The sequence below is a fragment of the Parasteatoda tepidariorum genome, chromosome 7 (assembly GCF_043381705.1).
Source record: "Parasteatoda tepidariorum isolate YZ-2023 chromosome 7, CAS_Ptep_4.0, whole genome shotgun sequence".
In the NCBI taxonomy this organism is placed as follows: domain Eukaryota; kingdom Metazoa; phylum Arthropoda; class Arachnida; order Araneae; family Theridiidae; genus Parasteatoda; species Parasteatoda tepidariorum.
The window spans coordinates 6,719,403-6,746,081 of NC_092210.1; the positions used below are offsets into that span (position 1 = coordinate 6,719,403).

Here is a 26,679-nt window from a genome sequence, read left to right on the forward strand (position 1 = left end):
ATACATTAATATGTGTACAGGACGACTCAAAAATCACTGGCAATTTTAAAAATCCATTTGAGAGCTGCAGTATCGTGACATGCATGTTTACTTCACTTTGCTTAGGGAACTAGTTTATTTAATCTTTCCTACATTCAAAGTTATTTACGAAGTTCGACAACGGGTGACACCACTGGACCAAATAACTAATGCATATTACCACTATTTTATGTTAATATATGTACCGGGGAAAGACAGGTACCGGGGAAAGAGGTACAACCGACTCTATTACTTAACATGCCCCGTTTGTAGAGGTTCAAGCGGGCCTTAAAACCAGTATTTGTTTAGATTTTTGATAAAAATGAGGCAAATGTCTTCGCAAAATCATAACACTTACCTGATTTATATATCCGGAGAATTCCAAAATGATATGTTCGTCATTTGAAAACTTTATTCTCAAATAAAATATACATAGATTATCCCTTCATTACTTTAAGATGACGTACCACACAATAAAATATTACAATTGCAAGATCTCGATATAAATTTCAGTATGTAACTTAGAAACATAATAGCTACATTCTAGTTGAAATTATTCAAAATTAAAAAATACTTGCCAAAAAAAAGATAAAAATTTATTAAATATCAACATAAATGATATCATTTCAAGCAAATAGGATGATTCTAAATTGTTGTTTTCCGAATTATATAGATTCAGAAATATATACCATTCTATAACTATTATAGTTCTGCATGATCTGAAATTACATTTATTCATTGGAATGAAGTAAGCAATGTTGACTTCACTTTAATTTGTAACAAATTGAAGACAAAAAAAAAATGCATTTTACTATACTACACACATCTGTAACAGTATGCAATCACGAAATCGGAAGTTATCAGTTGCAAGTTGGTTAATAATGGAAAGGTAAAAATCATTGCGAAATTGTTTTTCAAATGTTTGGCGTGTTCTGTTTCAAAAAGATTTTCCAATGTTCTGGTTAGTTTTTTCAAGTTCTTCTGCCTTTTCCTTAGGGAAATTTTGCTTCTTATTTGCTACTTAGAAAATGGCGTCCGACTCTGTCAATGTTTATGATAGAACTAAATGAAAACTTAATAAATAAATGCCTGACATTTTCAGGCTCCGCTAGAGGGCGTATTTAATCGTTGTACGTTGTCGCGAATAACTTTATGACTTTTATTAATTTTATGCTGATGACAACCAAAACAATATGAAAATAAATGAGGAAAAACTGGATCCTACCACGTGATTTTCCGGTCAATAAAAATGCACGCACAGCAATGGAAAACTGCGACAAAATCATTAGTTTCTATATATGTTAAAGGCACAGTTTGAAAATCAGCATTCCAAATTATGCCTAGGCATTGCATATAATGCCTAAAACGTTTTATATTATGTATGAAGCGATTTATATTTCACACATTTCCCAGGCATTTACACATTTCCTAGGCATTCACACATTTCCTAGGCATAGAATGCCAAATGAGAAACCGGCAAAGTATAAAATACGCTTCCGATTCGTTTCATAATATAATGAAATGTAGTTCAAAATGTCATTCAAGCCTGCCATGTTGCAACAAGTAGCTTAGTTTCTTTTTTTTGCATGAGAACTTTGTTTCCCTTAATAAGAAAGGCATAAATTATGTTTTGTACAACTTTGATTTTTCTATTTTCTATACGCATTTAAATTTTTTTTTAATGGCACTCTCATTATTTTTTCAGAATAAAATTTTTATTTTTGCGCAATGGACATCGTTTACAGAATAACCTACCTCATCAGGACGTTTTTTTCATACTTTGCCTATATAGCATTTGTCATTCTATAGAATGCAACAGTATTATATACAATGCCTACTGAAAGTATGTAATACTTCTCACATTTCATATCTTGTCTGAAAACATCCGGCATTACATACAATGCCTAGGCATTGTATAGAATGCCGGCGATTTATACTTCGCCGGTAACATGTAGAGTAAGATACTGATTTTTTAAATAGCCGATAAAATGCAATTCCCTAAAAAAAATTTTATGTCGTAATAGTAGAAGGCTAGTAAATTTTAGTCGTTTTAAAGCTACAAGTTTTGTAACTTTAATACTAAAATTTTGAGGGCTACTTGAAAATTCATCATAACAACGTATTTCTTGTAATACTGCCGAACTCGGTACATCGTGTTTTTTCGGTTGTAATAATATTTTTATCCTACTAAATTCTGCGTATTGTTGATGCCATGTAATGTTTGTTACCTCTCTCTTTTTCTTCAGCTTGCTACTGGGTGTACAATGCAAATGGCGCAGATTTCCAAGATCCAAAGTCACTTACTTACTGCAATCCCCGCATGTATGGATTTGTCTTCTGGTTCATCAACTTCATTTGGATCTTCTTCGGCACAATGGTTGTCATTTCGGCATTCGTCATGTGCTTTGCCCTCATGTGTTGGTAAAAAAAGAAGCGTTGTGAAATAATTTTCGAACATTACATTTTGTTCGTTTATATTACAGATATAAATATTTATTGTGTTTACTTTATTGTATAGATTACTCGTATTTTATATAAATGGAACGATATTCTATACTAGACATAACTATACACACAACTTATGACTTGAATAGATTTTAAATTAATAATTTTGTGCCATGTTTTCGCCTACTTCTCATATTATCATTTTTCTATTTATACCTTCATTTCATTTTTGGAAGTATTATTGTGTTTGTAACTGTATGTTGTAAAAAGAAGCATAAATGTGATGCTTTGATGTATATAATACATGAGGTTTTTATTTGATTTTGATACTTTAAAATATTGAAATGTAAAAAGTTTAATCAATAAAAATATATTTAAAAAGTATTCACTAATTTCATAACACAATTGACCGAAGAGGTTGTTCATCACTTCTCTACAGTTTGGGAGTCTACAATCCATCTTACTTGACATAATCTTTCTTTCTATAGGGCTTGATAGTCATGATGCGTTTATCTCGCATCCTCATCATTTCGTCATATTCTGGAGCAATTTCAAAATATTTTTAAGCGTTTTTATACACCCCATTTTATAAAACATAAAATAAATAAAGTAAGAAACTTTTTTTGACAGAATTTTAGTGTGACTATTGAAAAAAAATATTTATTATTTACAAAATTGCTTCAACTTCAATTCAATTTCAGTTGCTTTTTTTTGTATAAATGCTGTCAGAGCACAAAAAATACTTAATTACTGAAATGAAGTGCATAAAAAGTTAATTTTAATAATAACATGAAAAATACCTAGTGCATAGTTTCATTAAAATACCTCTAATATGTAAGTATGCGACTTCTTTTGAGAGAATTGGCTAGTTTTCAGACTTCAAGAATTTTAGCAGGATTCGAAGATACACTCAAAATTCGCCAATGGCAATCTCATTCTGTAACCCCTATGCTCTTTCACAGTTCCTCGCACTCTGCAACTGACAATCATACAATAGTACAATGTACAGTAATAGTAGAATAATAGTACAGTAATGAGTAGTATAAAATTTATCTTTTGGAAGATACGGATTAATGTCCTCGGAAAATCTATTTTAATTTTTACATTGTGTACACTTTTGGCTTGCAATCTAAGACTGCTTATTGAAAACAACATCCATGGGATGGTGTTTTCAATATAAATATAAACAACAACAATCGCAAGCTCTTGACCTGCTCTACTTCCTGTTAGAAAGTATTCAGCGGCTTACTTCAGCTTATTCTGCAAGGCGATATAGATGGTGTTTCCAGTAGAAATGTAAACAATAACAATCTCGAGCTCAATACCTGCTCTAGTTCCGGTTAGAAAGTTTGCAGCTGCTTACTACATGTTATTCTGCGAGGCGATATTTCCAAACGGATAATTTTGTTTTCAATAAAAGAAATAAAACAGATAATTTCTGAGCTCAAATCTGCCGCATTTCATAAGATATTAATGTTATTATGTAATTCTGGTGAGTTTGAAGTGAAAATTTGTTTTAGTTATTTAGAGATATATTGGTTTTGAATAACTCGCTTTTTTAGCTGTCTTGATATGGCCTCTTTCCATAAGTTTATTACTGTTTGCTCTTGTTGCAAGCTGTGCACCATCTTACGTTAGTGTTAACACTTTTAGCATTGTAAACACGAGTATTGTTAGCATTGTAAACGCAAGTAATAAGTAATCAAATACATTGTTTGCAAGAATTTCAAAACACAATGATGCCAAATGGTTTTAAAATACAACGGAAACAGTAAACCGAAAATTTAGGCGGTACCGAGCTTGCAGCGCTCCCTAGTGTAGAAAACACCACCCATTTTCGAATTTCGTTTTTAATAAAGGGAAATAAATTATTTTATTTCTCAGCTCAAATATACTGTATTTCATAAGATAATGATATAAAGTAATTCTAGTGAATTTGAAGTGAAATTTTTTTTTTGTTATTTAGAGATGTATTTTTAAAAAAGGTGACATGGTTGCTAAATATAGAAACAACTCGCTTTTTCTTTGTAGTTCTGATTTGGCCTCCTTTTACATGTTTATTGCTGTTTGTTCTTGGTCCAAGCCATGCACTATGATACATTAGTGTTAGCATATTGTTCGAGCAGCGAGATTAAGTTCATTTAAAAATTATCATGTCGAGGGTTTAAATTTCGAAGTTGGTATATTGTAAGAAGTGCTTTATAACGATTTTTTTTTTCAAATGATGACAATTCTTACGTCTTGAAATGACAGATCTTCAAATGGCGATTCTTATAAAGATTCTACTTTTAAACGCAAATTATAAATTAGGGAACAACTACACGTATACAAGAAATACTACTCAAAAGAGTCTCAAAACACAATGATCGCGTTGTGAGCCAAATGGCTTCAAAACACACCAAAAACAGTTATCCGGAAGTATAGGCAGTCAAGAGCTTGCAGCCTTCTCAAGTGTAGAAAACGCCATTCATTGTAATCTGTCTAGTTATTTATTTCGTGTGTTACCGAAACTATAGTTAATCCATTTTCTTACGAATATTATTCACGTCGTTTTACTTTATAAATGTCAAACTAGTTTAATTAAGAAAGCAGTTGAAATTTTGGAACTGAAAATTTCGTGTTCACTTTATGTTTATTGCACCATATGGAATTATCTTTAAAGAAATATAAATTTTCATTCTTGCTGAGTTTCGCTTAAAATATTAAAAAGATGTGGTGAATTACACGAAAAATAAAGAAGATGAAATTTTCGACAGCTCACCTGCTGACATAACTATAAAGACTCTTTGAGACTTTACAGACTATTGAGAATTTACAGATTGATGGTAGCCCCTCATATTTTGGGTGTCAAAAGTCTTAATATATCGGGGTGGAGGAGCAACATGCTTATTGAGAGAGTTTTGGTGGTTGATTTCGTTTCATAAATTGAATAATATCGTTTGCATACAATAATTTTGTTTCATAACCGGCGTTGAACAGCTGACCCAATCTTTTTGGGTTTACGACTACTACTGTTCAACTCCGTAGCCTTGTAATTTTGAACCCAATCCAGAAGACAAGGGTACTACTGAATCAAGCATTGGGAGATATTTTGCTTTCGAGGAGGGCTTTTTTCTGGAATTAACCCACATTTGGGTTACATGGAGAGGAAAACCTCTCACGGTTAGTCTGACGGCAAGGGGACTCTAAACCATTATCTGTCTACCACTGAGGACATTTTACGTCAGCACTGTGGTAGGTGCAACCTGGATGCGGAATTCGTATCGACCAGCCATCGCTAGGATTCGAACCTGGTTCACCTCATTGGAAGGCGAACGCTCTATCCTCTCAGTCATCACGACTTTGCATACTATAATTAGCATGATTAACCTTTTGAACCATTAATATTAAATCTCAGTATAGAACAGAACAAAATGGGCCGTTTTATTTATTTAAACTAGAGCGACAATTTTTATAAAAGAAATATTTTTTTGCAGAATTTTTCTTTTAAAAAGTTAAAAATGAAACGAATTTTAATATAAAGTCATTAAATTCTTGTCATTTTACTTTACATTAAAGTAAAATAATAGCAAATTAATCAATTTGAGTTCCACGGTAGATTGATTTTAAAGACACGGTTCCCTGTCGAACACCGAAGTCAAGCATCACAGGCTGTGGTCAGTAAGCGGGTGAGTGACCACTTACTTCTGCCTGCGTCGGAACCGAAGTTGTGCGGTATCGGGGCTCGTACTGTTTTACCGTAAAGTGCTCTACTTCATGCGCAGGTCGTCGGGCTACCTAAGCAGGAGAGCCATCCCCTCTTCAGAGGATCAAAATTGCGACGGCGTGTCTTCAGATCATACTCCGGGATGTTTCCCAGACAGTCGCCGATAGCCCATTGGGCAGATCTTGTGCAACGTAAATAAAGTACCTAGTCACTGTGCTTTTACAGCAAAAGGATTTTTATCGTCTTAAATCCAATGAAGAAATTATAATTCTCGCATTTCTCTCAAAGTTCGCATAACTTTTTTTATGATTCGTGAACTTTTACTTAATTGTTCCAAAAATTGTTTTGTTGAATGAATTGCATGCAATTGAATGTTGTGTTTCAATATTTTTCTCTAGATTTTTGGTTTTGAGATAGTTATGATACATGGAGAAAAAAAAGTTTTAAAAAAATCCGCTCTCTCACTTCGAGCTAATCATTATTGCCTGAAGAAAAACAAATATGATTTTAAGTTAATTCTATTTTTACAGCATATAATTCAGAGTAATAATGCGTTCTGCTAGAACATTTACTTCATTTAAGATAAAGAGGAAATATCTTGAAAATATATTATTTTAATCTTCACTCCGTTTAACTTTTTCCTCCGTGATATAATTTCTCTTATTATAATTATTATTATAGAACAATCATTGTGAAAAGTGATCCCTGTAATTTAATGACTCTTGTTTATTGTTGTCTAAGAATAAATTAATAATTAATAAACCATAATTAATAAACAGTAATTAATCATTAAAAAACAATAATTTTATGGCAAAAATTTGGTGTATATAAAAATTACCATAAGATATTCTTACGGGGGTTTTTTCCTATGGTAAAATGTTATTATATACTTTTACCATATACATATGGCAATTATTATTTCTCAAATAAGCGTATGCCAAAAATTTGCCATACGCTTATAGCAAAATTTTACCATAGGAAAAACTCCATAGGAATATCCTATGGTAATTTATTATAGCAAACTTGTGGCAAATTTTCCTAAGGGTAAACTGTTAATTTTGAAGAAAAATGTTTAGAAGAGCGTTATTAGGAAGTTAAATCAGCGCAGATTACTTTGTAGGGAGAATTTTTATTTAAACAAATAGTTTTTTAATTGTTCAAATACTGGGATAAATTTTTTGTTGTTGTTCAAATTCATTATTTTTAAGACGATTAATTTCAATAGAATAAGCTCCTCGAGGTTACGAGATTTTCTATCCACGTTTCCACAGTTTCCAAATTTTACTTTTTTCTCACGCAAGTATATTCCAACTTTTCACCGAAGTACACTATCGTAGCGAAAAAGGCAGGTTAGCTGTAACCATGGAAACAGAGGGAGGACAAATGTGGAGAGCGGGAAAATCACGTAATCTTTAGAAGCCTATTCTATTTAAAAAGATTATAAGATACATCTGTGTAGTCTGAAGTGAAATGTCTGAATGCAAACTTTTATATATGATTTAAGGGGGTGGTAATTACTGAAGAAGACAAAAAAAAAAGCCAATTTAATTAAAGATAAAACTTAAGAAAGAATTTTTTTTAAAAATCTAAAACCATATTTTTAATTCATTTTTATCTGAAGATGAGTTGGTTATTATTCTTTGGTAAAGAAATTATTATTTAAAACAAAATATTCTTGACAGTAAAGTATATTTAAAATTTAATGGCCTCAAATTTAATAATTATAATTTGTTTGAAAATCATATATTTTTTTTATTTAGATTATTTTGCTTAGGCTAAATACTTAACTATTAAAAAACGCAGCTTCATAATGAAAATAACACTAATTTATTTTATTAAATTTCATGACCTTCGTTGAGCAACCGACCCAAACTTGAGTTTACGGCTACTAATGTTCAGCTCTGTAGGCTTGTAATTTTGAATACAACCCAGACGACAAGGAAACTCCTGGATCAGTAACCTCAGAGGTATTGATTTGTTATGGGAACTTATAGAACTTTTTAACAGATTTAACGATTCGCGGTTACCATTTAATGCACGGGATGGAATCGAACTCCCGTTCTCTCGAACACGAGTCTGGTGCCCTACCAACCAGGCTATCCCAGCCCTATATTAATATATTTATAGTTTTATTGTCCTTAATTCTCCTTTGGATAGCACTAGGCACTATGTTAAAATATTTTTGTTAGAACCCGAAATATTTTAAGATATTTGGGGCATATTGTGAAATTTTGCCACAACTCTTTTATCATTCTTAACTTCTTAATATATTCTATTTGAAAAATGTTTAACAAGATTTTTTTATTTGAGGGTGATAATTTGAAAATACTTTGGTTAATTCATAATTTATTAAATTTGTATACACCAATTTCTGAAACTCTTGCTAAAAGAAATGATAATACCTTAGACTCAGACCGGGGCAGTCATGTTGGTAAGGGGTTGGACTCGCGTTCGTGAGAACTAGAGTTCGAATCCAGTCTGAAGAATCCCAGTGTATTAAATGGTGACTGGTGAAAGTTAAATCTGTCGGAGTCACAAAGTCCTCCAAGTTTCCATAACAAATCAATACCTTTGGTGGTACTAATTCAGGAGTTCCCTTGTTTTCTTAATTGAATTCCAAATTACAAGTCTACGAACTTGAACATTAGTAGTCGTAAACTCAAATTTGGATCTGCTGTTTACCGACGGTGACAAAATACCTTAAACTTTTTCTAACAGATTTAGGCTGGCTCAGGGGAGAGAGCGTTCGCTTTCCAATGAGTTGAACGGGATTCAAATCCCAGCTACAAATATTAAAAACGGGATACAAATTATTAAACCCAGCTTCCACTGACCACAGTTCTGACATAAAATATCCTCAAGTGGTTAAGAGGTTAAGTGGTTAAATATCTTCAGTGGCTAACAGTGGGAGGTTTTCGTGGTTTTCCTCTCCATGAAACGCCAATGCGTGTTAGTTCCATTAAAAAGTCCAATCGCGAAGGCGAATTTCTCACAGTCTCTTGTCTTTTGAATTGTGTTTACAATTACAACCCTACATAGTTAAACATTTTTAGTCCAAAATTTAGTCAGCTGTTCAACAACGGTTTTAAAATATGTAGCTGGTCAAGCAAAAAAGTCAAATGTATAAAAATCTCAATTTTGAATTGCTTGCTGATTTCATTGGTTTTGCTATTGCACGGCAGTATAATGATCATCTATGAAATTAATGACACTAAAAAAATTAATTATTTAGAATAGTATTGTTGACCAACTGCAAGAAATTCTTGATTAAAAATAAATAAAATAAACGATGTGGCAAAATATACAATGTAATCAAAGAGAACAATATAATATCGTTTTATCACCGGACAGTTAACCGAATTCCTATCGTCTGAACGGGTTCGCATATCAAAACGCTCCAGCGGTAAACACTCATTACGTCACACTAATAACTCCGCCTCTTCGACAAGCCATCTGTTCAACGTGACGCAATGGCCACAATACGAGCGACTCGCTCGCAGAGATAGTGCGTCGGCGTGATCGGCGAGATGACTTATCGGCAGGTGAAAAATTAAATCCAAGCCTGTAAATATTAGGCATCGTCCAAGATTTAAAACTTTTGGAAGTGTTTGTTCCTAAAAAATAACAACACCATGGGATTTTGTGGGTGTAGCCTTGCTGCATCTACAGTGACTGCTGTAGTTTTGGGTCTGGTGAGTAACTTTTACTTCTTTTTTTTCTTTTCCCGCTTAGGTAATAAGTGTTGTTTATATTTATACGGCGATCTCAAGGCCATCAACTCTATTCCTAGAAAATGATTCTTCATCCTACCTAAAAGCAGGTATAGAGATGGCTGTATTAACTGATATTAACTGTCTGAATATTCAATATAATTTGAATATTGTGTTTCCTGAAGTTCTACTAAGTTTCCTCAAATCTTATAATTATTAACCAAAATGATATAATCAAAAAAATGACAGACATTTCAGTATTGAGCACTTAAGAACACTGCGTAAAATTAGTTACGAACAATGCAACAAAGGGAATTAACTATAAATTAATAATAGGAAATGTGTTATAAACACTAAAAAAATGAAATTAACGATGAAATAATTATAATAATAGGAAATTAGTTGTAAAACAATCATTAGAAATTAACTAATAATAGGAAATTAGTTAATTATCTGTATTAAGTGATATTAACTGTTTGAATATGTAATATATTTTGAATATTGTGTTTCCTGAAGTTCTACTAAGTTTCCTCAAATCTTATAATTATTAACCAAAATGATATAATAAAAAAAATGACAGACATTTCAGTATTGAGCGCTTAAGAACACTGTGTAAAATTAGTTACGAACAATGCAATAAGGGGAATTAATAATAAATTAATAATAGGAAATGTGTTATAAACACTAAAAAAAAGGAAATTAACGATGAAATGATAATAGTAATAATAGGGTATTAGTTATAAAACAATCATTAGAAATTAACTAATAATCGGAAATTAGTTAATTATCTGTATTAAGTGATATTAACTGTTTGAATATGTAATATATTTTGAATATTGTGTTTCCTGAAGTTCTACTAAGTTTCTTCAAATCGTATTATTATTTACCCGAATGACACAATCAAAAAAATAACAGACATTTCAGTATTGAGCACTTAAGAACACGGTTTAAAATTAGTTACAAACAACGCAATAAAGGGAATTAACAACAAATTAATAATATGAAATTTGTTATAAATACGACAAAAGGAAATTAAAGATGAAATAATAATGATTGGAAATTAGTTATAAATCAATCATTAGAAATTAAGTTATAAAGTAATAACAGGAAATTAGTTATAAAACAATAATAAGAAATTAATTATAAAAAAGTAATGGTAAATTATTCGTAAAACCATATTAGGAATGAGTTTTTAAATATTAATTATGAAATGGTAATGGATAATTTCTAATAAAACAATATAAAAATATAATTATTAAACATTAATTATTAAACATCAATTGTTAAGCATTAATTATAAAACATAAATTATGAAGCATTGATCTCTTAAGGTTTTTTAAACTTAATACGAGTTTCTTATTTTAAACAAATTTCCCACTCAGCATGCTTAGAATACATTATTTGCTTGAAGTAAAACTATTTTTTTTAATTATTTAAAATTAATTTTCCATTAATTATTTATAATTAATTATATATTAATTAAACTTGGTATACTTGAAACATATTGAAATGATCTGAAAAAATGTATCCCCCAATGCACTGCAATCAGAGGTGGAAATAACTGCACTCGTCTCTTCCTATTATCAAATATAGAAACCTTTTTATATATCAAATATCGATTTATTTTTATATTTCAAATATAAATACATTTTTATGTATCAAATATAGATATATTTTTATATATCAAATATCGATGTATTTTTATACATAAAATATTGATTTATTTTCATATATTAAATGTAGATTTATTTTTATATATGAAATATTGTTATATTTTTATTAAATATAGATATATTTTGCATTAATATTTTACTAATTTTTATTTCAAATTATTTATTGATTGAAATTTAGCTCAAAAACAGAAAAATCCAAAGATATATTAATTAAAAGATAATTTATTTATAAAGTTTCAATGAAAGCGAAATTTTCAATATTGGCATTCTATTTCAATGAAACACACTAAATAGGATTTTTTTTAATGCTGAGATAGCATGTGTTCTTAAATTTTAATCACTTTTCTTTCTCTTTATTTTTAGTGCTATATTTATATTAAAATAAATTTTACAAGACGAAAATTTAACAATTTATCAGAAATATTTCTTTAAAAAATCATCTTAACTATGAGACTGATGGTAATTTTATTTATTATTGATAACTGTTGATAAGGTTCACATTCTTGTATTGCTCTATATATTCTTTTATAAAAGAATATATAAAACAATATAGAATATAGTATAAAATAATATGAGAAAATACATAATCCTATGAAGATACATCTTTATATTCAAGATCGAATAATATGCCATATCATGAAATATGCATGAAAATAAAATTTCGATAAATACTTTATAAATAACAATAAATTTAAAATTAAAAAATGATAACAATTTTCCCACCAGTGATCGCCCATGCACTAATTCACCATTTTATATTATAATTTTTATAATCATACATATGCTATTGTGATTGACCGAAATTGGTGGTTGCTGACTACCACCGGTGAATGTTGATAATCACATAGTCGCTTTGGTAAATGTCAGAAATACCATATAAGGTCTAGTTATGTTGCCCTGCCCTGTATACATTTGCCCGGTATGCCCTACATCAATGTTTTATTATGGTCAGGTGCCACTACCCTGTGTGCATTTAATCGGTACTCCGAACACTGATGTTTCTCCTAATCTATCCACAGCAGATATTAAAATACNACGAATCATACGATTTATTTTTATTTATGAAATATTGATATATTTTTTAAATATAAATATATTTTGTATTAATACTTTACTATTTTTTATTTCAGTTTATTTATTGATAGTAATCATAATTGAAATTTATCTCAAAAACAGAAAAATCCAAAGATTTACTAATTAAAAGATAATTTATTTATAAAGTTTCAATGAAAGCGAAATTTTCAATATTGGCATTCTATTTCAATGAAACACACTAAATAGGATTTTTTTTAATGCTGAGATAGCATGTGTTCTTAAATTTTAATCACTTTTCTTTCTCTTTATTTTTAGTGCTATATTTATATTAAAATAAATTTTACAAGACGAAAATTTAACAATTTATCAGAAATATTTCTTTAAAAAATCATCTTAACTATGAGACTGATGGTAATTTTATTTATTATTGATAACTGTTGATAAGGTTCACATTCTTGTATTGCTCTATATATTCTTTTATAAAAGAATATATAAAACAATATAGAATATAGTATAAAATAATATGAGAAAATACATAATCCTATGAAGATACATCTTTATATTCAAGATCGAATAATATGCCATATCATGAAATATGCATGAAAATAAAATTTCGATAAATACTTTAATAAATAACAATAAATTTAAAATTAAAAAATGATAACAATTTTCCTGCCAGTGACCGCCCATGCACTAATTCACCGTTTTATATTATAATTTTTATAATTATGTATACTATATATGCTATTGTGATTGACCGAAATTGGTGGTTGTTGATTACCACCGGTGAATGTTGACAATCACATAGTCGCTTTGGTAAATGTCAGAAATACCATATAAGGTCTAGCTATGTTGCCCTGCACTGTTTACATTTGCCCGGTATGCCCTACATCAATGTTTTATTATAGTCAAGTGCCACTACCCTGTGTGCATTTAACCAGTACTCCGAACATTGATGTTTCTCCTAATCTATCCACAGCAGATATTAAAATACCGAATAAATATAATAATATCAACGAATAAATTAATATGAAATCGGGTGTAACAAATATTTCGGACATTCACCTAAGCGACTATGTGATTGTTGACATTCACCGATGAAAATCGACACTCTCTCGATTTCTGTCTGTCACGGTAATATATTCATAAATAAGACCATTAAAAGTAAAGTTATTTTTAAAGTATGTATACGTTTGATTTTTAATAATATTTTAAAATGTTAGGTATATCAGCAATTTGTTTTTTCCAGTCTTTCAATATGCTCCTACAAAATTCTATTTAAAAAAATTAAATTTTTCACTCTGTTTTTTTTAAACTGGTTATAATTTTGTTTTATGCATCAAGTAGAAAAAAATAATCAATTTTTCGAACATTTCGGAAATATCTTGTTTATTACACCTTTTGTTATATAGTGTTAACAAAACTTTTTTTAAAACCTTATTTTAATATATTAATGTCCCGTGCCGTTAATGATATAAAGGGAATAAGGGAAATTATGGCAGCTTGCGAAATATCCCTCATTTCGAATAAAATTAAAATCAGTAAATTAAATATTTATTCGGTGTTTTTTTTTTTTACATCATTTTTTTTCTTCAAAAAAGCCCACTTATAATTGTATGCTCACCAATTCTATTAAAAATCGCAGTTAAAATTTAGAAATAAAGTTCGAAATATATAACATGAGTTTTGCTACTAAGATGTTTGAATGTAGTAGTAAAGTGTGACATGATATGAAGGGGATAAAGGGTATGATGAAGTGTGACATGAGATATAAGGGGATAAGGGTATGATGAAGTGTGACATGATATAAAGGGGATAAAGGGTATGATGAAGTGTGACATGAGATATAAGGGGTAAAGGGTATGATGAAGTGTGACATGAGATAAAGGGGGTAAAGGGCATGATGAAGTGTGATACTTTATGACAAAGGTAAAAAAGGGTCAAAACAATTTAAAAAATTAAAAAAAGCTTGACATCATTTATAGACGGACTCTCATTTGAATTTTTCATGGAAACAATATTTCTTTTGAGCCTATCAAAATTTTACTAAACAAATTTTGACAGGTAATACATGGATATTTTAAAATGTTCATAAAAGTTTAAAAATTCATAAAAATTAAAAAAAAATTGAAATAAAATTTCCTTTTTTCCATTGAATAACTTAAATATGTTATTATTTTTATAAAGTGAAAACATAATTTCTATTAATAAAATGTTGCCTTATGGTTAACTCTCCTTTCCTATCTCGAGAACTTTTCTCAATTTAAAAAGGAGTCGCCCTAACTATCTTTTGATCTAATAAAACTAATCTTAATTGCAATTTACTTTTAACTTAGCTACAACTCGTCTTAGAGTTATAATGTAATTAACCTCGTTTTTACTAAAATCCAAAGACGCAGTCTTGTTATAAGAATATCAGATCTCATAAATTCTCGTTAAACTTTTTTTCTTTTATTTTTATTCTGAAGAGCAAAAAATATAGTGTTAGAAGTGACATGTATTTAAAATTATTCCGAGCGTTACGGAGAATAATATATTTCATCCAAATTTACAATTCTTACTGATTACTCGCTTTCAGCGCAATCTATAATTTATCACGCGTATTATCACAACTGACGTGAGGAAAAAAAAATGAATAATACAATCAATGACCATATCCATGAAAAATGAGATTCTCAGTGAATAATAATATCTGTAACAGGATATTTAAGAAATACTCATTTCCGATGTGAATCACTGAGAATTAAAGTTAAATCTTTTATCCTTAAATCGTACTTTATTCCAAAGAACGGAATTAGAGAAGAAAATTTTGGGTTTTCTTTTCTTAAATTTTAACAAAAAAAAAAACGTTCTGATGATTTTTCTAATTTTCTATTCGTATTATCATTATTTTTTTATTAATAATACCAGCGGAAAATATAGTATCCTTGAAACTGTTATTTGTTACAAGATATTTAAGAAATACCCATTTCCGATGTGAATCACGGAGAATTAAAGTTAAATCTTTTGAGGTGAATCAGGTTCGAATCCCAGCGATGGATGATCGATACGAATTCGACACATGGCTCGGACCCACCACAGTGCTGACGTAAAATATCCTCAGTGGTAGACGAATCATACGTTGAAGTCTCCTTGCCCTCAGGCTAACCGCGGGAGGTTTTCCACTACATGTAACGCAAATGCTGGTTAGTCCCACCTAAAAGTCCTCCCCGAAGGTAAATTTTTCCCAATGATCCAAGAGTTCCCTTGTCTTCTGGATTGGATTCAAAATTACAAGACTACGGAGTTGAACATTGGTAGTTGTAAACCCAAAATTGGGTCGACTGTCCACCGACGGTTATAAAATATTAAAAAAAATTGATACATATTACCAACATTAATTAGACATCATTGGCATCAATGATAGTACGGCGCTTTTTTACGGTTAACCGAAACTAATAAATCCTTTACTTTACGGATTTCGCGATTTTTAACATTGCTAATATTTTTTTGAAAATTTTATTTCAATGTGCATCGATTACTTAAATTAGTTAAGCATCGTTGGCGTCAGTAAGAGTATGGCGATTTTTAACGTTTCTTGTAAACGAGGTTGCCACTTTACCAGAGAGTTTGTCTTTTTATACAAATTTATATTAATAAAAATTTCTCATAATTAAACTATTTATTATTATTAAATTATTTATTATTATTAAATTATTTATTATTAATAAATTATTTATTATTATTAAATTATTTATTATTATTAAATTATTTATTATTATTAAAATTTCACTAATTATTTTTAAACCAAGGCATTGAATAAAATTTTTAGGGTTTCTTTTTTTTTGTTTTCAATTTTCGAAGCAGGTGTTTGACAAAGGATTTTGATGCTGTAATTTTATTCTCTGTTAAAACCCATCAAATTTTTCCTTTAACAAAAACTTGCCAGCTTTTTAACTCACCAACTTCATGTAATTTCTCAGTAAAAATTTAAAATTGGGGCGAATTTGTTTTTACAGACGACAAGATCAGCGTCAAAATGTATCATATTTTTCTTATACTATATAACAAATCCTTTTAAAATGACTAAAACACATTTAAATATTCAATAGTGATGTTAATTTATCAAGCAAAATTGTAATCAAATATCATAAACATAATTCTTCAAATTGAACCACTCCAAGCCAAGGGGCACCCAATGGGATACCTGCAAGTGACCTAGTGTGGGCATATCGATTCTGATTGGCTGTTGACGCGTGGCATTTGCTTACGTTTGCAACTGTTCTTTTTATTTTATTTCGAGTAAGCCAAACCTGTCAAGTATCAATTCTCTTCAGTGGCACATTCCATATTCCTACACAAAGATTTTTTCAAAATGATTTCAATTCTCCCACTATTATTTCTTACTTAACACAAAGACAGGAACAAAGCCACGTAAAACATAAACAAACTAATTAGGCATCGAAGTTACAACCTAATTAGGCATCAAACTAATTAGGCATCACAAAACAAAAAATATCACGGATGAAGTAAAATACATAAACAATTAATAAATCTAAGTTAAGTAAAAGACGTAGACGAGAAATAATTATATTTCAACTAATTCTATGCGCGATACTGCGCTGTATTTAACTAACTTCACGTTAATTAACATTCTGACTAATCTGGGGAAACTTAGCTAAATTTTATTCCGCCATTTTGCTTATAAACGATCAACTGGTACTGACGTCATAGGTCACATGTGTGAGTATTGTAATCCTCATCTTCTTCTTGAAGTGCAAGTACCCAGTTCTACTCTTAAAATTAAAGAAAGATTATTTCGTGGAAGGTAATGCGGTTTCTTACAAGATTCATTTTACTTTCAATTCGTTAAAAAGTAAGAAAGGTCATTCACTGCAAGGAAATGACTGCTGTTACCGTTACTCAGTCATATTAAGAATTTTCAAACAGATTTTTTTTTTAATATATGTTACTGTCAATGACCGAAATGGGTAGTTGTTGACTTCCAACGATGAATGTTGACAATCACATAGTCGCTTTGGTAAATGTCCAAAATATATAATAGGTCTAGTTAAGTACCACTGCCTGATATACATTTTCTCGGTATGCTTTACATCAATGTTTTTTTAAGATCAAATGCCACTGTCCGGTACACATTTGCCCGATATGCCCTACATCAATGTTTTTTTTAAGTTCAAGTGACACTGGCCAGTATGCCTTTAAAACCGGTACTCCGAACACTGATATTTCTCCCAATCTATCCTCAGCAGATATTAAAATATCGAATAAATATAATAATATCAACGAATAAATTAATATCAAATCGGATATAGCAATAGTTTCAGACATTCAACCAAAGTGACTATGTGATTGCTGACATTCAGCGGTGAAAGTCGACACTCTCTCGATTTCCGTCATTGACGGTAACATATATGTTACCGTTAAAGTATATAATGCAGTTATTTCATAGTTCAATACCTAGTTATTCCATGAAATAACTGATCGTGTCCGTTAAAGTGTGTAATATATTATTAATTTGACACTTTAACTAGTTATTCTATGAAATAACTAGGTATTCTATAAATTAACTAATAAGAGACAGTTAATGTGTAAAATAAACAATTTATCTAAAATGAAATAACTAGGTATTCTATAAATAAGCTAATGATAGACAAATAAATGAAAAAGAAGCAATTTATCTAATTTATGCAGCGTATAAATGGTATTTATAGAAACGTACCATAAAATCATTACAACAGGATTACAACAACAGTTACAACAAGGATTACTAAAATGACACTTGGAATTACAAAGAACATTATTTCTAAAACAAAAAAAATTTTTGGTGACACACTGGGTTTTACACGAACATTTTTTAAATCCCTGACCAGTGCGAACCGAGCGAGATATATAATATAGATTATTTTACACTTTAACGGGCTGCAGATCGTTATTCTATGAAATAACTAGTTAAACCATGAAATACAAGAGAGTTTTACACTTTAACGGACACGATCAGTTATTTCATGGAATAACTAGGTATTCTATAAAATAACGGATTTCATACTTTAACGGTAACATATACACTCTTTAAACTATGAAGATTGGTGTTAATCTTAATGGTTTAAAGGTTAGATCTGAATTAGGATAATTAATTAGGGCTAAACTTTAATTAAATTTAAAGAACAAGCACGCAACCGTATTATCTTATAACCTAACTTTTTTTTTCCTTTCAACAGATTAACTATCAAAATAAGGGCAAGTAGTTTTTATCTAAAGGATATGGTATCTACAGTTTAGAAAAAAGTTTTTTTTCCCTATTTGGCATATATTTAGGGAACTTTTTAAGCAAATTGAAAACCTTTTGCAACTATGAGATATTAAAAATTCCTTCAGCATTTTAAACTATGTAATTTTAAACGATAAAACTTTTGACGAAATCAGTAAAGTTTCAAAGTTACAAAATTAAAAAAGAAAAAATGTCTTGTTTTAAGAACAATCCATAATTTTAGAACCCCCCCCCCACCCTACTCGAGATTTAATGTTATCAGGAATTCAAATCTTCCGATGAAAAAATATTGAGGCTCATTCAAAGAAAAAAGTTCGTTTTTGTGTCTCGTAATTTATAATTTATTCCCTATTTATCAATAATTAATTGGATGAATTGAAAGTGAACTTTCTTTCGAAAATATTTGAAATCTCAACCATTAGAACAAAAGTTATTTAAGTTGGTTTATTTTCTATTTTTGCTCAATTGTTGGAGATAAGAAGATTTGAATATTGATTTAATGATCTGAATTCGTTTCTGACATGATCATTTTAATGATCTGAACTTGTTTGTGAGAAATAAAACTTTATAAAAAGTTACTTAGTTTAATTTTCTTTTATCGAGAACTATTCAACCGGTTTCATTTTGATACAAAAATTTGCCATTTTAAGTTACATAGTTTAAAATGGAGAGAAAGTTTTAGCCTTAAGTCATGCAATTTCACTTATAAAATTTTTGATAATTATTCGATTAAAAATTCAAAATGAATCGTAATTTAAAAAAAATTATTTCTAGTTAAACATGCGAGAGATCAATTTAAAAAATTACTTTTGAAACCTCAAGCTTCTTAAGAGGATGCCAATACCGCGGAAGAAACTTTTCGTCTCAAATTCTCTTTCTCCTTCATTACTAATTTATAATTTAAAGTGTAGAAAAAGAGAGTTTTAAGCCATGTAGTTTTAAGTACTGAAAAGAAAATTTTAAAATATACAAATGAAAATAAACTATGAGATGATAACTTAGGATTACGCAACGGAGAAGTTCTCTTTTCTAATAATTTGTTTGCATTTTAATTTTTAGAAGTACTTTTTTTCAGCTATTAAAACTGACGACTTACTCTAGGTTTGTCTCATATTGCTTTTTCTTTTTTTTTCAAATTTTAAATTATAAATTAATTATGAAGGAGAAAGAGAATTGGCGACGAAAAGTTTCTTTCGCGGTTTTGGCGTCCTCTTAAGGAAAAAAATGAGGTTGTGTTGGATCTCTTTTTTATTTACTTATTTATTTATTTTTTTACTATAAACAGATGCAATTCGAAAACTACTTTCGAAGCCTGTTGGAAACCTGCTTATTAAATAAATAGCCATTAAAAACGAATCGAATTTGGTTTCATTCATATATCAGCCATATTATTAACAATATTATTACCTGATATGCAAACATTAATTTTTATAATGAAAAGACGAGCATCATTCCGATNAACCTAGAGTAAGCCATGTAGTTTCAAATACTGAAAAGAAAATTTTAAAATATACAAATGAAAATAAATTATGAGATGTTAACTTAGCATTACGCAACGGAGAAGTTCTCTTTTCTAATAATTTGTTTGCATTTTAATGTTTAGAAGTACTTTTTTTCAGCTACTAAAACTTACGACTTACTCTAGGTTTGTCTCATATTGCTTTTTCTTTTATTTTCAAATTTTAAATTATAAATTAGTTATGAAGGAGAAAGAGAATTGGCGACGAAAAGTTTCTTTCGCGGTTTTGGCGTTCTCTTAAGGAAAAAAATGAGGTTGTGTTGGATCTCTTTTTTATTTATTAATTTTTTTTTTTTTACTATAAACAGATGCAATTCGAAAACTACTTTCGAAGCCTGTTGGAAACCTGCTTATTAAATAAATAGCTATTAAAAACGAATCGAATTTGGTTTCATTCATATATCAACCATATTATTAACAATATTATTACCTGATATGTAAACATAAATTTTTATAATGAAAAGACGAGCATCATTCCGATGCATGGGGGTGGGGAGAACGAGTATATCCACAGTCCTCAATAAATCTCTAATCATCCCCCTCATCAATTCAAACAAATAAAGAACATTTTTACGAATAATCGTCGACTTAAATTCATTAAAGTTAATAACAAGTAAGATATAAGAATAATTTATATTTTTTGCATGCATTAACACATATCGGGAATTTTTTTTCATTACGTGTGAAATTTTGAAAATTATTGTGACGTAATTTATTTTCGTCCCCCTCAAAAATTAAGCCCCTGTCACACCCGTGTTACTACGGTTAAGTGTAAAGGACTTTTTAAAAGATTATTACAAAATATTCAGAGGCTTTGGGGAAATTAAAAAACAATCCTTTTTTTACTATGATTATTCTCCTCCTCTTGTCAAGTATACTTCCACATTTATAAACGGCGCGAATTTCAAGGTAAACAGCTGCGCATATACTCAGCAGATTTTCTGCTTCCTTTTATTATTATTTTTTTTCCATACTTTACTTTTTCAATTCCGACNTCCTTTTTTTACTATGATTATTCTCCTCCTCTTGTCAAGTATACTTCCACATTTATAAACGGCGCGAATTTCAAGGTAAACAGCTGCGCATATACTCAGCAGATTTTCTGCTTCCTTTTATTATTATTTTTTTTCCATGCGTTACTTTTTCAATTCCTACTATTAGTTCACACTGTCCCTATATCTTGTTCAAATTTTCAATCGATAATAAAATGCTCATTATTCATTCACTCGAGTTCAAATACATATTTTCATGAACTTGTAGTTAATGACCCTTGATGTTAATACTGTTTTTTTAAATATTAATTCATTCATTAAATAGGGGCGAGCGAAAAACGAAATGGAATTTTCTGATGGGTTAAGCATTGGTCATTTTTTTAAAATTTTACTATAAGTGATTCAGTTTTTCATGTATTTTAAAGATAACATCAGTGATAATTTCTAACTTATAAGTCTATTTGAACAAAAAAATAGTTTATTGCGCACATTTAGATATTTAATTATTTTATATTCGCTGTGTCAGATAAATTCAATAAAGAGCATGAATGTGGTAGCATGGGTGGTCCACGTCACCCAATTTATACTTTTATAGTTGTCTGATACAGAGCACCTTTTCTTTTTCAATTTCTACCGTCATGTGGGGCTACTTTGTGCAGGATTTCGCAGTTTTTGAACTTTGACATGTAAAAAAACTATGTTAATTCAAACTTTAGTAAAATTTATCGATATTATATTCATAACTGGACTCAGACGAGTGATTTTGATCAATATTGGCATTATTTGTATGTAATATTTACAAATAATAAGTCAAAACGTACCTTGCACAGAGCAGCCCCCAAGAGGGGCTACTTTGTGCAGCGATAGGAATTCAGTTTAATAATCATGTTTTTAGTAAAATATTGATATGAAATTGTTAAAAAAGTTAATTGTTGGCATTTTTAATAGCAAAAACATCAAGATATGTAAGGATATTAGTTTGAAAATAATTTTCAGCGTTAGAAAACCATTTTTTATAAAGAATTTTTTCTTAAAAAGAATGTTTATTTCAAAACATTTGAGTTAATACAAAAGGAAACCCTATACATTTTTGAAGATTGAAATGGCTGAAATTTCAAAAATAATAATTATTACATATTTATTAACATTCATAATAATGATAAATTTGAACATAGCATGCTTGAATGAACATGACAGAACTTGCTCTTCAGTTTCTGTCAAAATCTCATGATGTCCTATAAAATATATTTTTATGTGTTAAATCGTTTGATTAATTCATTAGAAAAATCTTTGTGGAAGAAAAATAATAGTTTACCATCACGTTTCACGTGTTACTTGTACATTTTATTAGAGATAGTATTTCTGTGGATTTTGTACTTCCGAGAAGCTTCTGCAATCGACATACCACCAGCAACTGCTTGCAAACATTGTTGCAGATTTTCTAAAGTATAATCTCGGTAGTTTCTCGTTCCAGGTATTTTTTTTATAACGTCTGACAATTTTTCTGTCAAAAAAAACGAACGAAACTTTGCACAAAGTAGCCCCACAATGCATTTTGTTTCATTTTCCGTTTATTTGTTATTAATTTTCAAATTTTTTTAACGCTAACATGATATAATCTATATTATATAAAACGCTAATACGTACGTATGTATGTATGTATCAATAAAACCGATGATATTTCTTTTCTCGCGCTGGCAACAGTTTTCATTTTTAATTGATTGGATTCGGCGCGCAAGAGCACGTAGTGAGCAACCAGATGACAGTAACCAAAGTGAGCATTATCAGGTTGTTCAATTCAGATTTATGCACTAAAAACATGACAATATTTAATTTAAACTCAATTAGGAATTAATTAATTAATTGAAGTGAGATCTAAATCGAGATCTAATCTAAATAGCTAATATACTTTTTTTAAAAGCCAATAAGAACATTGATAGAATTCTTCTACATAAGTACAATACTATGTCTTTGATGATAAAATACTATGATGATAATATATTATGTCTTTGTGCTAGAACATTGTGTTCATTGGCGAGCGAGCGCAGCGAGCCATGGTGCACGGCGTGAACCACATAGGATTGCGTAGCAATTCTCGGGGGTTGGCGAGCGTTAGCGAGCAGGGGGCGGAGCCTCCTAGTTGTTTATTAATATATAAATAAAAAATTTTGCACTTACGACAATTATTTTATCAACGTCTTTGTATTTCACAGATAAAGTTTCCACATTGACTTTTCGACGTCCGACGTTCTCGGAAAGTTGTTGACATTGGATAAACAAAACACACTCTGAGATTGTCTTAAAATTCGAAGTTTGTAGTAATAGAGGAGACTTCTATCTTCAAAATCCACACATTTTTAACATGAAAAAAAAAACATAATACTGAATAGCAGCACTTGAAAAGTGCCAAATTCGAATTTGCACAAAGTAGCCCCACATGACGGTGACATTAATTCACACTCTCCCTATATATATTTATATATCTTGTTCAAATTTTCAATCGAAAAATAAAACACTTTTTGTTCAACCTTTCAAGTTCAAATACGTTTTTTAAACTTGTAGTAGATGACACTTGATGTTAATACAATTTTTTCGCATATTAATTCATTCATTAAATTTAATTAATTAATTTTAGTTTTATATGGGAGAAATTTTTTTAATTATTTAATAAAAAGTAATTAAAATAAAAAAAATTTGTTGACCTAAGTAGGAATTGACTTCAAAACATTTTTTTTATATTTCTTGTTTAAGGTCGATTATAGTTCGAGGTCACCTTCACTATATACTATATAATAACACAGAATGAAAAATGCAATTACACACTACGCAGGGACCACAATATGTTTGGGTTCACTTTTGGGAATTGAGTCAGCCAAGTCATGCTATATAATATGTTATAATCGATAACAATAATTTAATATAGCACATTTTCTTTTAGTAAGTCTGAAAAGAGGAAATTTAAGAAATAGTATAACCAACAAAACAAAAATACAAAATCAAGTGCTATTGATAATAAATATTTTAACGGTTCCGTAATTTTGATTTTATACACACAAAAAAATTTAATAAATTGAAACGTTTACTTCTAAATAATTATTAAATAAGCCGAAATTAATTAATAGGCTTTTTCCAGCAAGCCATCTATAGGTTTAGTTCTTGCAGATGCTTTAGATGCATATCAGAACGCTATTTTGATCGATATACAATTATATTTTGATACAACGTGATACGAATCATGCCAAAATGTCGCAACAATAACGATACGATTTTAATTTTCGATACGATAACGATATTTTAAAATAAGGATATGAGAACGATATCTTAACAACAAATTGATTTTATTATGACCACGGTAAGAAACATTTGACTCCGATTTTTAGTTGATGCAGATCTACTACAATATCTGACAGAAGTCCTGTAAAATTGCTTGTTATTTTGAATTTTAAAATTTCAATACATTTGATAATTACTGTTGTTATTTCAATTAAGTTTAGGCAACATCTTTAATTTTACATTTTTATTAAAAAATTTTCATTAAAAATTCGCGTGCGTTTATAAATAGCACGACCGTGCTATACGGTGCCACGCGTTCTGTGGGTTGGTCATCTTTCACGCGATGAGATTTGGTCGTATTTTAAACGATGAGTTGGCCATCTCGGCTTTAAGCAATGAAATAATGAACTAACTTCCTGCATCAGTTTTCCAGATATTACTCATATATAGCCAAATAAAGAAAAACGTAAACGGTATAAGTAATACGACTTCAATATTAAAACGATAATAAAAGTAATTCTTTCTAACATTTAGGCTAAAGAGAAAAAGATAGTTCTTTTTATTACCTTAAAAACACAAAACGACCTTTTACTTAACCTTATGAAAATTTTTATTCGAAAGTATTCTTTGTAACTGATTGAAGTTTAACTGTGTTTCCTCTGCAAACGAGATGGATTGCTTCAAACTCACTAGATCCTAATGTCACGCCATTGTTGTTCACCCAGATTCTGTGTGCATTGTTTCAATACTGTCACTCCTTCTTTTCCCCTTATTGTCTCGTTGGAATTTTTATTTTCCCTCCTTCATTTCTTACGTAATCGAATAGTTCTTAAGCGAGCAGGCGATCTTCTTCTAAGCATAAAAAAGAATAAGTTTTATTCTATAATTCATACCGGTCTTTAGAATTCATAAATATTTATTTAAGCTATTTTTCCCATTCCTTTCAGTGAATGTTCGTTTATTCTCTGTATGTCAAAGTATTGACCTCCATCTACGTAACCTGTAACAAAAGTAAAATAAATAAATTTTTAAAAAAATATTTTATCGTTTGACATCACGCCGTAATTTTCTTTTATTTGATGTTGCTTTTCCTTTTCATTATTAGTCATCCTACTAAGTCATCCCGTTTTTCTCTTTTCCGTTGCATTTTTTATTTTTATTTTAAGTATAACGAAAGGGATTTATATTGAAGTGATTACACTTTTCAATTGTTTATTTTTTTTAATTGCATGTCCGAAAAAAAAGAGCTTCAAAAGAAAATGTTTCGCTGAAAATGAAAATTTTTCATTGCATTTATACAAATAATTAAAACATTTTTAACATCCCTTAGACCAGTGTTTCCCAAACTTATGGCTTTTGTGTACCCTTTCTTAATTTTTCGTAACGCTGTGTACCACCAATTAAAAAATGAATGCATTTTTTACAATAAGAAAATTGCACAAAAAATAAAAATTACAACTGACTGTTGATACCACTAATTATTAACTGCTAACTCTGGAAAAAATAGCCAATAGTAAAATATGTAATCGTTAATTTTCATGGCTAGCTTTATTTTTAAATAAAATTTTTTGAAATTTCCGTTTGCTGCTAGATATTTCGCATGAGAATGCGTACCCCCACTAAACTGTTCCCGTACCCCAGGGGGTACGCGTACCACACTTTGGGAAACACTGCCTTAGACCAAAAGGTTTTTGTTTCTAAATATCTTTATTGTAAAAATTAGCTTATCAAAAAACTGCGAATTTTGCAATAAACTAGTGGGCTCGCTAACGCTCGCCAACCCCCGAAAATTGCTACGCAATCTTATATGATTTGCTTCGCAAGCCAAGCTCGCTTCGCTCGCTACTAACTTAGGTACATTGCAAGTACACAAAATTCTAAGAATTCAAAACAATCATTCAAATCCATGTAACAACTTTTTTTTTAAAAAAAATTACATCTTTTTAGTAAATACTAAGTCATTAAAATAAATTTGAATTCAAATAAATGACATGTAATTCGTTAAACCTATTAGAAATGTGCTATAGTATAAAATCTTAA

General features: G+C 29.7%; 2 protein-coding genes across 2 annotated transcripts in view; both read left to right on the top strand.

Moving 5' to 3' along the window:
• The window catches only part of LOC107449028 (transmembrane protein 272), a 28,371-nt gene extending 25,524 nt beyond the window's left edge, over window positions 1–2,847 (top strand). The window contains exon 7 of the mRNA XM_071183021.1: window positions 2,265–2,847. Coding sequence (XP_071039122.1) covers window positions 2,265–2,443 — 179 coding nt within the window. The 3' untranslated portion in view covers window positions 2,444–2,847. The remainder of the gene's footprint in view (window positions 1–2,264) is intronic.
• Window positions 2,848–9,609: 6,762 nt separating this feature from the next.
• LOC107455185 (uncharacterized) overlaps window positions 9,610–26,679 on the top strand; it is a 64,654-nt gene continuing 47,584 nt past the window's right edge. Inside the window, exon 1 of the mRNA XM_016072665.4 lies at window positions 9,610–9,861. Within this exon, the coding sequence (XP_015928151.1) occupies window positions 9,802–9,861 (60 nt within the window). The 5' untranslated portion in view covers window positions 9,610–9,801. The remainder of the gene's footprint in view (window positions 9,862–26,679) is intronic.